Source organism: Dreissena polymorpha, chromosome 1, assembly GCF_020536995.1.
Source record: "Dreissena polymorpha isolate Duluth1 chromosome 1, UMN_Dpol_1.0, whole genome shotgun sequence".
NCBI lineage: Eukaryota > Metazoa > Mollusca > Bivalvia > Myida > Dreissenidae > Dreissena > Dreissena polymorpha.
In genome coordinates this window covers 87,635,085-87,650,194 of record NC_068355.1, presented here as the reverse complement: position 1 = coordinate 87,650,194, position 15,110 = coordinate 87,635,085, and the positions used below count along the sequence as shown (strand labels likewise).

The 15,110-nt window shown below is 37.5% G+C and overlaps 1 protein-coding gene and 1 long non-coding RNA gene across 4 annotated transcripts in view; both read right to left on the bottom strand.

Moving 5' to 3' along the window:
* The window catches only part of LOC127839203 (centromere/kinetochore protein zw10 homolog), a 30,373-nt gene that overhangs the window by 3,272 nt on the left and 11,991 nt on the right, over positions 1-15,110 (bottom strand). The window contains exons 4-7 of the mRNA XM_052367477.1: positions 13,664-13,807; positions 11,759-12,672; positions 6,499-6,674; positions 2,874-3,074 (exon numbers count right to left, since the gene is read on the bottom strand). Coding sequence (XP_052223437.1) covers positions 2,874-3,074; positions 6,499-6,674; positions 11,759-12,672; positions 13,664-13,807 — 1,435 coding nt within the window. The remainder of the gene's footprint in view (positions 1-2,873; positions 3,075-6,498; positions 6,675-11,758; positions 12,673-13,663; positions 13,808-15,110) is intronic.
* On the bottom strand, positions 267-1,261 carry LOC127839211 (uncharacterized). 3 transcript variants are annotated; one of them, XR_008030228.1, is made up of 3 exons: positions 923-1,261; positions 677-799; positions 267-635 (listed from the first exon to the last, which is right to left on the bottom strand). It is a non-coding gene; the product is annotated as an uncharacterized LOC127839211 (long non-coding RNA). The 3 variants fall into 3 exon arrangements; XR_008030225.1 differs by having other exon boundaries at positions 964-1,261; XR_008030229.1 differs by having other exon boundaries at positions 718-799; positions 964-1,261.

Below are 15,110 nucleotides of genomic sequence, written 5' to 3'. Positions count from 1 at the left end.
AAGTGTTTATCAACATGCTTTGCAGCACATAATCATGCATTAAATGATTGGTCCTTAGAGCATTCAGGGTTTATTTTGTTGTTTAAACTAGTGCTAGATATAACAAGAACAGTCATTAAAGTTAACAAATTCCTCAAAAATTTCTTTTTCAAGCCGATGCAAAAATTGAAAAAAATTAATCTCAAAATTTTGTCGCTTGCTACTTCACATTGATTCCACTAAAAAAGTTTCAAGTTGAATCCTTTGTCCAAGGGCACATACCTCAGTTAAATAAAACTGTGTGACATACACGAAAATAAAGTCTTGCACTTCTAAATTTAAACATATGGAATTAAAACTACTTACTTCAAGTTTCATTTTGATACACAGAATTATACATGTTCAATAACTTAAGTATCCAACCAACTACCCACCAACTAAACAACCCGCAGAGTGATTCCTGTATACTCCCCAAAACTTAGTTTGCGGGAGAATGAATATAAAATAATAATTTTTGCTTGAATGCATTATAAGTCAATGTTTTTTCAAGTCCTTTTCCTGGATGTGACAAGTCCTGTCTGTGTGGGAGAGGTGAAGATGCTACAACAGTTGGATTTGCACCAGGGACTTTCCAATTACAATGATACCACAGTAACCTTCATCAGGGACTTTCCAATTACAATGAAACCACAGTAACCTTCATCAGGGACTTTCCAATTACAATGATACCACAGTAACCTTCATCAGGGACTTTCCAATTACAATGATACCACAGTAACCTTCATCAGGGACTTTCCAATTACAATGATACCACAGTAACCTTAATCAGGGATTTTCCAATTACAACGATACCACAGTAACCTTCATCAGGGACTTTCCAATTACAATGATACCACACTAACCTTCATCAGGGACTTTTCAATTACAATGATACCTCAGTAACCTTCATCAGGGACTTTCCAATTACAATGATACCACAGTAACCTTCATCAGGGACTTTCCAATTACAATGATACCACAGTAACCTTCATCAGGGACTTTCCAATTACAATGATACCACAGTAACCTTCATCAGGGACTTTCCAATTACAATGATACCACAGTAACCTTCATGCTAAAAAAGTTCCCATTTCTGCAAAATAAGAGCCTTCATCTGGCAAAACTGGGCTTAATGCATGTGCGAAAAGTTGTTCCAGATTAGCCTGTGCAGTCCACACAGGCTTATCATGGACAACACCTTCTTCCTAGACTGGCTTTCCTTTAGAAGAGACTTTCTCTAAACGAAAAACTCCAGTAAAGCGTGTCATCCCTCATTATCCTGTACTGACTGCGCAGGCTAATCAGGGACCACACTGTACACACATGCATTAAGCCCTGTTTTTCTAGAGTGAGGCTCATATGTTCACAATTGAGTCATGTTCTGAGAAAACTGGGCATAATGCTTGTGCGTAAATTGTCATCCCAGATTAGCATGTGCAGTTTGCACAGGCTAATCAGGGATGACACTTTCCACTTTTTATTACATTTTTTGTTTAAATGAAGTCTCTTCTTATCAAAATCCAACTTTGGCGGAAAGTGTAGTGTAATGTACATTTCACGTATTACATGTAAATATCATCCGAATTCATTCCTGATCCGAATATCGGTGCACATTATTTTTGTTGTTCGCATTTTGTCAATACAGTGCACTGCATTAAGCAAGATAACGTTCTCCAAGATCTAATATATTGATATATTTGTATTTACCCTGTGTTTAGTCCATTATATGTTGTTTGTTGTGAGAATAATCCAACATATTTGAAATTCCTGCACTGTCAAAATCGTTGCAGCAATGTATATTGATGACGTCATAAGTAGGAATATGGTGGAGTGTTATTGCATGCATTTGACTTTAAAACAGGCTGTAAAATTATAATATTCACTCCTCTATTTGTATAAAAAGATGATATTTATTATAACTCGCAAACGGTTTATTTATATTAATTGTTAAATCATAATAGTTTGCAGGGAACTATTTGAAACGGTGACTGCGTAAGAATTTCTTAAGTTTTCATGCTGCAGCATTTAATATTGTATTGTTATACATGCATATTTAAAGGTGTCTATTGTTTCAAGTCATCAAACTTATTGCCTTCTGTGATTAAGATGTGATATTTATGATGATTGTTGATTTATTATAATTAGAAGTATATTCCTGTTTACATGTAACCGCATTACTTCCATACATGGTGCAGGATGCTGCAGGATTGTGATTGGCTGCAGCTGAATCTTTGACTGCAGCCAAATCTGCAGCATCCAAAGGGTATATAAGGAAGTTCTCTGCATAGTTTTGGCAACAGTTGCTAACAACAAACATCACTGTTCGTTAAATTGAAAACCCTTCCAAAAGTAAAAAACAAACATTAATACTTCGTAAAAATAACATTTTCATTTCACGAATTAAAAGTAATAATCAGAATTTGTTTGATACATGAACTACTAGCAACTGGTATTTAAGTAAAACGAACGTTATTAGTAGATCTTTTTCGTAGAATATCCATATTGATACTATTTTATGATATTGACAACCTTAAAGCAGAGCAACTGTTCACCAAACGTCCATCATTTTTAAGTCAACTCTAACAGTTTAGAGATATTATTGTATTATATAATGTTTAATGCTTGTCTGAATAAAGAAGCATTGTGTAAAATGTTTAACAGTCTCCGTCATCCTTAGAGTTCGTTGCTGGACTCAAACTACAATTGAGCGCATAGAGATGAGCAATTGTATCTTCCATGTAAGGTAGCTTACAGAAGTCCCTGAACTGCACAGGCTAATCTGGGAGACACTTAACACACATGCATTATGCCCAGTTTTCTCAGAACATAACTCAATTTTACCCTTCAGTCCTTACCATTGGCTGCTGACAGATACTCGGACATTTGAGATTTCTGCTTCTTCAGTTGCTGTACAAAGCTGTCAGATCCCGCGCGCCGAATTTTCGGGACCAGGTCTACGAATGTGGAGTTTATGGTGCTGGGCAGCTTGCGACTGAACTGGTGGCCTAGCGTCATCAGGTGGTGGGCAATGTACATGCTGTTGGTGTAGTGAAGGGCTGCAACAACAAAGTAGTAACACTAACTTATTAAAGGCTTTCTGGTGGTTTATAGAGAAATATCAGTGATTTCAAATTGAAAATTCACTGATTCAAACAGTTAAATTAACATCGGAAATTGTCGATTTTTTCACTTTTATACTGTAAAATGACGTTGTTTTTATGACAATAGGGCGTTGTTATTTCAGCAAAAAATTAATTAATTTGTAAGCATAAATTAAAAAGAAAATTTCCTGGATTTGGTTTAATATCGATTTCAATTCACTTGTGATCACAGAATATTTTTTTCCATGATCACTCAATTAAAATCGATATTCCACCAAATCTAACAAATATCCTCTATATCTTCAAAGAGTTGCATGCTGGGAAAACTGGGTATGCATGGGGGAAGTGTTGTCCCAGATTAGCCTGTGCAGTCTGCACAGGCTAATCAGAGACATACCTCTCCGCCTTAACTGGACTTTGGTTTAAGACATTTCCTTTATACGAAAAATTCCATAAAAGCAGAAAGTGTCGTACCTGATTAGCCTGTGAGGACAGCACAGGCAATCTTGGATGAGACGTTGCACAAATGCATTAAGCCCAGTTTTCCCAGAAAGTAACTATAATGAGCAATAAGCCCAATACATGGCCAATCGTGCAAATGCTAAGATAACAAGGGCTGTTTGTAAAACATGCATGCCCCCCATATGGGCTCTCCGTTGTAGTGAGAGCAATTGTGTGAATATATTTTTTGTCACCGTGACCTTGACCTTTGACCTAGTGACCTGAAAATCAATAGGGGTCATCTGCCAGTCATGATCAATGTACCTATGAAGTTTCATGATCCTAGCCATAAGCATTCTTGAGTTATCATCCGGACACCATTTTACTATTTCGGGTCACCGTGACCTTGACCTTTGACCTAGTGACCTGAAAATCAATAGGGGTCATCTGCGAGTCATGATCAATCTACCTATCAAGTTTCATGATCCTATGAATAAGGGTTCTTCAGTTATCATCTGGTAACCATTTTACTATTTCGGGTCATCGTGACCTTGACCTTTGACCTAGTGACCTGAAAATCAATAGGGGTCATCTGCGAGTCATGATCAATCTACCTATCAAGTTTCATGATCCTAGGCCTAAGCGTTCTTGAGTTAACATCCGGAAACCATTTTACTATTTCGGGTCACTGTGACCTTGACCTTTGACCTAGTGACCTGAAAATCAATAGGGGTCATCTGCGAGTCCTGATCAATCTACCTATCAAGTTTCATGATCCTAGGCCTAAAGGTTCTTGAGTTATCATCCGGAAACCATTTTACTATTTCGGGTCACTGTGACCTTGACCTTTGACCTAGTGGCCTGAAAATCAATAGGGGTCATCTGCGAGTCATGATCAATCTACCTATCAAGTTTCATGATCCTAGGCCTAAGCGTTCTTGAGTTATCATCCGGAAACCATTTTACTATTTCGGGTCACCGTGACCTTGACCTTTGACCTAGTGACCTCAAAATCAAAAGGGGTCATCTGCGAGTCATGATCAATGTACCTATGAAGTTTCATGATCCTAGGCCCAAGCGTTCTTGAGTTATCGTCTGACAACCACCTGGTGGACGGACCAACAGACCGACCAACCGACCGACAGACCGACATGAGCAAAGCAATATACCCCCTCTTCTTCGAATTGGGGCATAATTATTAAATGTGTTACAATTATCACCATTCAGAAACCAAAGATATTTTTTTCAAAATGCTGTCAGGGCCCTCAATCTATCAAATCTGCAGTCCCCAACCTGAAAAGTATATATTTTTCTCCCAAAACTGATGTTCTCCCCCTCAGAAAATGAAAAAAAAATTCGCTGATTCATAGTTGAAAATTGAATGTTGTTCGCGCACTGAACTATCTACGCTTTTTTTCGTTCTAATGGACTTGGTGGTATGTAACCTTAATCGATTAGACGCTAATTAAAACATCAGTAAAAACCCACCAAGACAATCAAGAGTGGCTAGAAGGTGAAGGTCAAAACAACATCATGTCTCATAACAGCAAGTCTTATCGTAAAAAAGTCAACAGTAAAACATTCGCCAAGTGTAAAATAAAGCGATCTTCTGTTCAAGCAACAGTCCCTTGCCCAGTCAGATGCAGATGCATTTTGTTCCACTAGTACTACTAGTCTTGTTGCTAGTGAAGATGCCATGTCTTTTGATATGGCCCTGGTATGATAACAATTTTAAATAGGAGCATGGATCTTTTATTTTAAATTATTTCAATAAACGATGTTTATAATAGTAAACTGCTTTAATAAAGTTCATGTTCTTCATTTTTGTGCTGTAAAGTAAGTTCATGTATTAAAGGGAACACTACTATCAATTATAATAGGCTTTAATATTATTATACCGGAAGATGAAACCAGTGTTATAAAAATTTCCCCATTTACAAAAAATCCCCCCTCCTAAGGGCTGAGGACCCCTTCCCCTAAAGTAGTGTGAGGGCGCTGGCTGTATTCAATATCAGTGATTTTTTTTGCTCAAATTTACAGTCGATTTTCGGCTGCTTCCCAATCGCAAAAATACTAGTTTTTTCCCAAAAATCTGACCAAAATTTCCTCAAAAAAGCCCCCCCCCCCAAAAAAAAAAAAAAAAAATTTTTTTTTTTTTAAGAAAGAAAGAAGTCTCATATAACTTTATTATGATTTCTTAAATCAAGGTCTCAACTTTATTTTTTAAACATCTTACAAAATATATATAACTTGAATTTAGTCATTTTTGTCCATAAATCATTCCCAAACTTGCAACCTTTATTGATTAAAAAAAATCCCAATTTGACCAGACTCCTTTTCTAGGAAACTCCCTGAACATGCACTTAAAAACAATATCACTTCTGTTACTTATAATCCTATTTATAATGCTTAATTTTTCCCAATTTCATGGTTTATCGCGCTATTTTTCCCAATTTCATGGTTTATCGTGCTAATTTTCCCAATTCAAATGGCACAGGCTGTAACAAATTAAAGCAAAAAAAATCACTGAATATAATAAACACTTGAACAAACTTATTGGTAGGAAATAGTGTGATCACTAAATGCACAATGTCCAAGAGTGATGGTGGAAAAATACTTCAGCCTACATTTGATCATAGGTGATCAAAATTAACATCGCTCTGGTAAAAAGGGGGCTTAAAGTATCATCCCAGATTAGCCTGAGCAGTCAGCACTGGCTTACCAGGGACATCACTTTCCACCTGAACTGGATTTTTCCTAAAAAGAGACTGCCTTTACGAACAATATCATAGAAGCTGACAGCTTCATCCCTTATTAGCTTGTGGACTGCACAGGCTAATCTAGGAGGACACTTTACGTACATGCATGAAGACCCATTTTCCCAGAGCGAGGTTTATACGATGGCATAAGTGATCAAAATTAACACAAGCTCACCCACCGCTGAATTGAGGCAGGGTCTGGAGACTGCGCCTGTGGTAGATGGGGAAGACACTGCAGTAGAGCTCAAACATGCCACGCACAGCGCAGAACAGCTGAATGGCACACTGGGCAGAGCTCACGCTCGCTTCCTGTAGGGTCTCGTATGCCAGTGTGACCAGCTCCTGGATAGACGCACTGAAATATGGGGATAGGAATGGAATAAGTGTATGAAATAAAAGCACTGAAATATGGGGATAGGAATGGAATAAGTGTATGAAATAAAGGCACTGAAATATGGGGATAGGAATGGAATAAGTGTATGAAATAAAAGCACTGAAATATGGGAATAGGAATGGAATAAGTGTATGAAATAGACGCACTGAATTATGGGGATAATTGGAATAACTGTATGAAATAGACGCACTGAAATATGGGGATAGGAATGGAATAAGTGTATGATATTGACTCACTGAAATATGGGGATAGGAATGGAATAAGTGTATGAAATAAAGGCACTGAAATATGGGAATAGGAATGGAATAAGTGTATGAAATAGACGCACTGAATTATGGGGATAGTTGGAATAGTTGTATGAAATAGACGCACTGAAATATGGGGATAGGAATGGAATAAGAATGTGACATAGATGCACTGAATTATGGGGATAGTTGGAATAAGTGTATGAAATAGACGCACTGAAATATGGGGATAGTTGGAATAAGTGTGTGAAAAATAGGCACTGGAATATCAGGATATTAATTGAAAAAGTGTGTGAAATAGTGGCACTGGATTATGGGAATAATAATGGAATCAGTGTGTGAAATAGTGAAATATGGGGATATGAAGTGCATGAAATAGGAAATTTTAAAGTAATACTTTAATGATTGGGTGAAATTAGTTCTGTAAGGATAGACCCGATAGACCCACTGGAATATGGGGTCAGAAATGGAATAAGCGTATGAAACAGGAAACTCTGAATTAACAAGGCTATTGCCAAGCAATAAAAGTCCCATATCAGTGAAACGTCACCATTTTCAGCAATATTTCTAGTCTATTTGTGCCAAAGCAACCAGATTTCTTGACGTAAGAAGAAAATGAAATGACGTGCATAATCTCCATATTGCCATCTGTCCATGTTTCAAGTTTCATGAAAAAATATGAAGAACTTGTTAGTTATCTCAGGATCCAGAAAAGTGTGACAGACTGACAGACACACAGAGCACAAACCATAAGTCCCCTCTGGTTTCACTGCTAGGGGACTTATAACTTGGTGTTAAATAAGTTCTATTACTTAGCAAAAAGTATATATATAAATATATATATTCATATCTGGATTGAAATTTATAAATCCTCATCATACAAAAATGGAAGTTGAAAACAGTTATTTAAACATTCAACCACAAAGACTTGTGTCCATAGGACATTGATGTCCCCACATTTTGTCTCAAATCTCCACTTATGTCAAAAACAAGCTGTTTATGGCCAAATCAACTTTTGACCTCCAAGTGAGGTCTTGACCTTCCAAGTAAAGAGATGGGTATAACATGTAACACTCGAGTGTCCTAATGGTGGTCATTTGTGGTCAATTGTTTTGAAAAAGAATATTGAGGAATGACAAAGTCACCATCCAAACAAGCTTTTTCATGGCCAAAGCTTACCTTTTACCTCTATGTGACCTTGGACCTTTGAGCTAGGAAGACAGTTGCTACATAAAACATTTTGTCTCCTCATGGGGGCCATAAGTGATACGTTGAGTCGTGTTCTGAGAAAACTGGGTTTAATGCATGTGCGTAAAGTGTCGTCCCAGATCAGCCTGTGCAGTCCACACAGGCCAATAAGGGACGAAACTTTCCGCTTTTATGACATTTTTCGTTTAAATGAAGTCTCTTCTTAGCAAAAATCCATTTTAGGCAGACTGCACAGGCTTATCTGGGACGACACTTTAAAGGCTCTATAAAGGTGACAAATTCAATTATTATGCATATCAACTGGTCCGATTTGTACCGGATTTCAGTTACTCTTGCATAAAAACTGCTCATAAAACAGCTTAGGTACTACGTTGTCAAGAATTATGGAACATAAACCCGTTTTATAATTGGAAGAAATGTTTACATTTTTGCAACTAACATGATGTGAAGCCTCAGAGCGGTGACATATGCTAAAAATAGCCGAAAGAAAATTCAATTTTAATTCTATTTTAAACAACTTTTAACCAGCAGAAAGTAACTTATTAGATCACTACAAACGTTTCAACCATTTAGAAGAGACCTACTTTGTGAGTGATACCGGAAAACGTTAAAAAGCTTCGTTATATTTTTGGTGACCTGAGTCACTTTCACTTTCTCTTTTCCGAGTAAACAGCGATGTAAATAAACTGTTTGTTTGTTAACACAATTGACTTGGAGGAAACTTTTATTTTGAGCTCAAAACTAGTTGTATTGCTTATTATTTATTGTAATGTCTAATAGCATACATATATTGTTTTTTGATAACCTTTATAAATTAAATATGAAAAAAATATTAAACAAGAGTGCCAAACTGTCACAAGATACGCCCGTTCGAAGGTTTTGGACACCATGCTCAATGCTTGAAATGCACTAAGTGACCTCAAGACCTAGTTATTGACTTGGCATGACCCATATTTGAACTTGACCTAGATATCATTTAGATGTAACATCTGACTAAATTTGGTGAAGATCAGATGAAAACTACTTCAATTAGAGAGCGGACACCATGCTAAATGCTTTAAATGCACCATGTGACCTCGTTTTTGACCGGGCATGACCCATATTCGAACTTGACCTACATATCATCTAGACACAACTTGTAACCAAATTAGGTGAAGATCAGATGAAAACTACTTCAATTAGAGAGCGGACACCATGCTAAATGCTTGAAATGCACTAAGTAACCTCGTGACCTAGTTTTTGACCCGGCATGACCCATATTTAAACCTGACCTACATATCATATAGACACAACTTTTGACCAAATTTGGTGAAGATCGGGTGAAAACTACTTCATTTAGAGAGCGGACACCATGAAATCCTTGAAATGCACTAAGTGACCCCATGACCTAGTTTTTGACCCGGCATGACCCATATTCCAACTTGGCCTAGATATTGTCGAGACTCAACTTCTGAGCAAGTTTGGTGAAGATCGGATGAAAACTATTTGAATTAGAGTCCGGACAAAGTGGCGCCGTTGAAAATGCACTAATTGACCCTATGACCCAGTTTTTGACCCGGCATGACCCATATTCGAACTTGGCCTATATATCAACTAGATGCAACTGCTGACCAAGTTTGGTGAAGATCGGATGAATACAATTTGAAATAGAGTCCGGACAAAGTGGCCCCTTTGAAAATGCACTTATTGACCCTATGACCTAGTTTTTGACCCGGCATGACCCATATTCGAACTTGGCCTAGATATCAACTAGATGCAACTGCTGACCAAGTTTGGTGAAGATCGGATGAATACAATTTGAATTAGAGTCCGGACAAAGTGATGCCTTCCGCCCGCCGCCCGCCGCCAAGGGGTTTCACATAATACGTCCCGTATTTTATACGGGCGTATAAAAATCGGTAAATAATTACGGATCTTCACCTTTATAGAGCCTTTAAGCACATGCATTATGCCCAGTTTTCTCAGAACAAGACTCATTTAAAAAATATCATGATGAATGACAATTTTATAGTCTGAACAAGGTGTTTTAATTGCCAAAGTTGACCTTTAAGCTGGCCTTAAAATTATTTGGTAGTAAGACAAGTGTTAAACGCAACACATAATGTTATGATAATTTGCTGCTTTGCATTTGTGTTGATTTCACATTGTTTTGTCGTTTCTTTAGTAACTATTTGTTTAGTTTAAACCTATTTATTTTAGCTCGATTGCATAGAAAGTAATTCCTACTTATTTGAAATGCTCTCGAATCCGTTTCCTGGGCCTAGAACCAGTACTTGGTGTCTATATGGGAGATCGAAAGAACGCTCCCACAGCGGGGATCGAACCCGTGATCTCCCGGTCGCTAGGCGGACACCATATCCACTACACAACTATTTGTTTAGTCAAATATAATAGACAATATGGTTAAACAATTTAGTCACAACATAAAAATCATAACATTCCCTTACTTGTGAGTATTGGGAACATAAAGACTTTCATTATGAAATTTCAAGTTCATGTGTACATTTTGGAAAAGGCACAGCCCATCACCTCAGTGTCTTTTTCACTATTTTAGGAAAAGGGCCAAGGGCCTTTGACATGGGGAATAAATAACTTCAATTTTACTAAAAATCTTTGGCGATTTTTGCAATCAGAAATGCTAACATGGCAAATAGGAAATTGGTTACTTTGTTGTTTTAGCATATAAATATATATATATATTCATTTCAGGGTGTGTGTTTTTTCATCATATATTTACTAAGATTGAATTTATAGATGTATAGGGAAATAAAATAAATGTTAACATTTTTTTGGAAACCTTCAATTTGAATTATAGGCAGTAACATTTGTTAAAAATATATACTTTTTTAGATTGGGAATGGGGCTGAATTTCAGCCTAAATTTGACAAAAAACAACAGATTGAATAAGATACATTATAATGATCAAACAATTTAGTCACAACATAAAAATAATAACATTCCCTAATTTGTGAGTATTGGGAACTTAAAAAAGCATTACTTTCATTATGAAAACTGAAATTTCAAGTTCACATGTACATTTTTAAATGGTATAAAGACGCGGGTTCCCCACCTCAGTTTTTTTCCACTATTTTGGGAATGTGGCTGGGGAAAGTTGGATTAGAAAATATTGTGTCCTTTTGACAAAAATTGGGAAAATGTTTTTAGGCTTATAAATACTTTAAATTGAGAATAAATGTGTTTTCAATAGTATATATACTAAGGTTCAAGATTAAAAATATAGTTAACATTTATTGAACTTTTTTTTTATCTTCAAAGAGGAATTTGAGGCCGTCATTTAACCAATTTATGCCTAGCGTCTAGAAAAAGGCCTTTGCAAACAGCGAAGACCCAGATGAGACGCCGCATGATGCGGCGTCTCATCAGGGTCTTCGCTGTTTGCTTAAAGGAATTTCTGTAAGAAATATTCTAAGTATAGAAATAAATATACCATACATCCCTAATTTTGGAAATACATTGATCCAATTTAGAAGGATGGGAGAGTCCACTAGGCATAAATGGGTTAAAAAAACAACACTTTTTTGAGATTGGGAATGGGACCAAAAGTTTTACGAAAAAACACCCTCACTGCACCTGATCTGACATGTGGGGAGCCGGAAGGTGTTGACACTGAGGGGAGCCTGTGCGGAGGTAACCTCGTCTCTACGGGCCTTCTTCCCTCCAGACCCGTCCTTTCCCTCCCACAGGGGAGGCAACTTCCCAAGTGGACGATCTTGACTCACTGTAATAGTATTGTGCACCTCGGTCGTAACCAACTTATGAGCACGCTCTAAAATTTCCTGACATTTTTTGTTGGCGAAGAGTGTATTCACGTTCTGAACAAAGTCCTGCAATATTGTGTTGTCCTTGTTTATGAAATGCAACTCCATGAGTTTCTTGTGGAATTCGTTGGTGAGGAGTACGATGTTGTCCAGCTCTTGCAGGTCCTTGTGGCTGCTGGGTATGGCCCGCACCAGACATTGCTTCACAACCTGCTCAAGGCTCTTGTCAGCTATGAACCCTCCCAAAATTGACATCAATGTCTCTGGGACCTCATTTTCGCTGGATCCTTCAGTGACGATTATATGCAAAAAATGCTGATTTAAAAAGCTCAACAGTTTCTCTAAAGATAGGAACACCTGATGAGGCACAACAGGCACTACATCTGCCTCGTCAGAGTCCAACACTTCCACACTGAGTATCACACCCGTCTCTGTCTCAGAGCCTGACACCTCACATTTCGATCTAACAGTCACCAGCTGAATCATGTGCTGAAACAACTTCTCCCCGAAATCTCTCACCTTAGACTCAAGAATCTTCATCTTACTCATTCCAAGTACAGTCCTCCTCAGTAAATCCCCATTCTCACTCGCAGTATTAATCTTTAACCTCACGACCTTCGACCCGGTCTCGTTTTTCACTTTTTCCGATGGTACGTCCCACACGATGAGTTCCTTCCATTTATCGTTCAGCTCCATGTTAAGTCTCTCCTTCTTGATGGAGCACTCCTGCAAAATTCATGTAAGAATGTGTGTCTTGTTCTGAGAAAACTTGGCATAATGCATGTGCGTAAAGTGTTGTCCCAGATTAGCCTGTGCAGTCCGAACAGGCTAATAAGGGACAACACTTTCCGCTTCAACTAGATTTTCGGTAAAAAGGGACTTCCTTTAAACAAAAAATACCATTAACTGCAGACTGCACAGGCTAATCTGGGACAACACTTTACGCACATGCATTTTTCCCAATTTTCACAGAACAAGACACATGTAAATGAGCCTCCCTCTGTGCCTTAAGTGTCGTCCCAGATTAGCCTGTGCATTGTGTGCTGTCAGCACAGGCTAATCTGGGACAAAACTTTCCCATTTTATGTTATTCTTTGTTTAAAGAAAGTCTCTTCTTAGCAGAAATTTAGTTGAGGCAGACAGTGTTTCAAATCTAGCTCCTGTATAATTACATGTTTACATGCATATCTGTATTAAAAAAACACATATTTGTTATTATTATTTATCATGATTGTCAAATTTGTTAATCATTTAATCATTAATTTATAATGCTCAATTCCCTGTCTTGGCCATGTTTCGTTTGTAAATGTATATATGCACTTGGCCAAAGGCAGAATGTTCAATTCTCAATAAGCTATATCATGATAGTTATAATTGGATAATTTTAATAAACTTAAAAAGGCTTAGTTTATGAATGCACCTAAAAACATCTAAGAAATGTTCTTGTATATTTTTACAAATAATATACGAGTCGGGCTCTGTGAAAAGGGGTTAAATGTATGTAGGTACATTATCAACTGTGATAAAACTTTGCAGTCCAAACAGTGTAATCTGGGAAGACAGTTTACGCTTTTATGGGTTTTTTTGTTAAAAAACAAACACCTTTTTTAAGTAAAATTCCAGTTTAGGCGTAAAGTTTAGTCCCTGACTAGCTTGTGCAGACTGCAAGCATGCATTTAAGCCTTTTTTCGCAAAACCATGCCCAATTAAAAGAAACCTGTTGTATTGTGGACAGAATGCTCAGCTCATCTTCGTGGCCAAACACTTTCTGTGCCAGCAGTGACCGCACGCGGTCAAGAGTGTCCGCTGCCCGACTGTAGTCGTGAGCCTGAATGGACGTCTCCATCGCTTCTAGGCCATTCTGAAAACAGCCAGCACACAGTAAACAGATCTGTTCAGATCAGGAATGTATGATGAAGGAGATAGTGCATGGGTTTAAAGTCTGATTATGATACTAGACTCATTTTCAATCGACTCTGACATTTACCACTGATCACTGCCATGAAAGTCGTCCGTTTACATTTTGCGCAGTATGCAGTCACGACAAATTGGCTTATATCCCTCACAGGTACCCATTTATACTCCTGTGTGGAGAGGAGCAAGTCTGATTATTATTGCAATAGGTATTACACTAGAGGCTGCACAAGGCCTTGTTTAACGCTTTACCACTTAGATACATATTTAACCCTTCACCACTTAGATACGTATTTAACCCTTTACCACTTAGATATGTATAGTTGACACGCATTTGTAGTCTCTCAGAAAGTTACATTTAATCAAAGACCTTTCTAACTTGATTCAAGTTTTAAAAGCTTCATTTCCAACTTTAGATGCTGATGAGCAGCAAACAGCATAAAACCTGAACAGACTGTGAGTTACAAGCAGGCTAGGACAGAGATCGGGATAAAGGTGCGCAGTGCGTTCTTTTCCCATTAAAACGAAAAACTGCACATCATTTCCGTAATTCGATGCGCACCATTACGCAATACGATGCCCGTTGCATAAATCTTATCCATGTATAAGAAAAACTACTCTTACACAAATTATTTGATTGCTTACTCGACTTATGTGATCGTTAATGAAAAAATCCATGTAGATCGATCCCCCTGTCGTTGCTGTAATGTTTGCTTAAGTTGTTGTTGTCATGAAAACTCGTTGATTTTCAACGCAAAATGTCTTATTTGAAATGACACAAATTAATTCAATCATATTTTTCAACTTCGCTTTTGCTTTATTTTGATAATTTAATCCAAAGTTTAATGTTAGCAAGTGTTATTACTGGAATTGTAAACATAGAGTCAGTTAAAGTCTTTAACAAATTTGCACTCTGTGTGACTTGGCAGTTTGACGTCATCAAAGGAAAGCCGCTTCCTGTCTGAAGCAATAAAGCGACAAATTTCTCACCGACAAAATTGGCTTCTTTTGTGTAGCAATCAACATGCGGAACCAATCGTGTGTTTTTTTCTCAATGGCAATTGTCCAATTTAATAATAGCACGTGCATAGCTCCGCCTTCGATCTCTTTTGCAGAGAATGAGGTGGAGTTTAACTGTTAATTGAGCAAGTGTTTTACACAAGTTGAGTTCCGATTGGCAGAAATTACTAAGCCCTAAGCATTGAAACGACAAATACATTTATCAATGATTTTCCGAGATATACCTATTA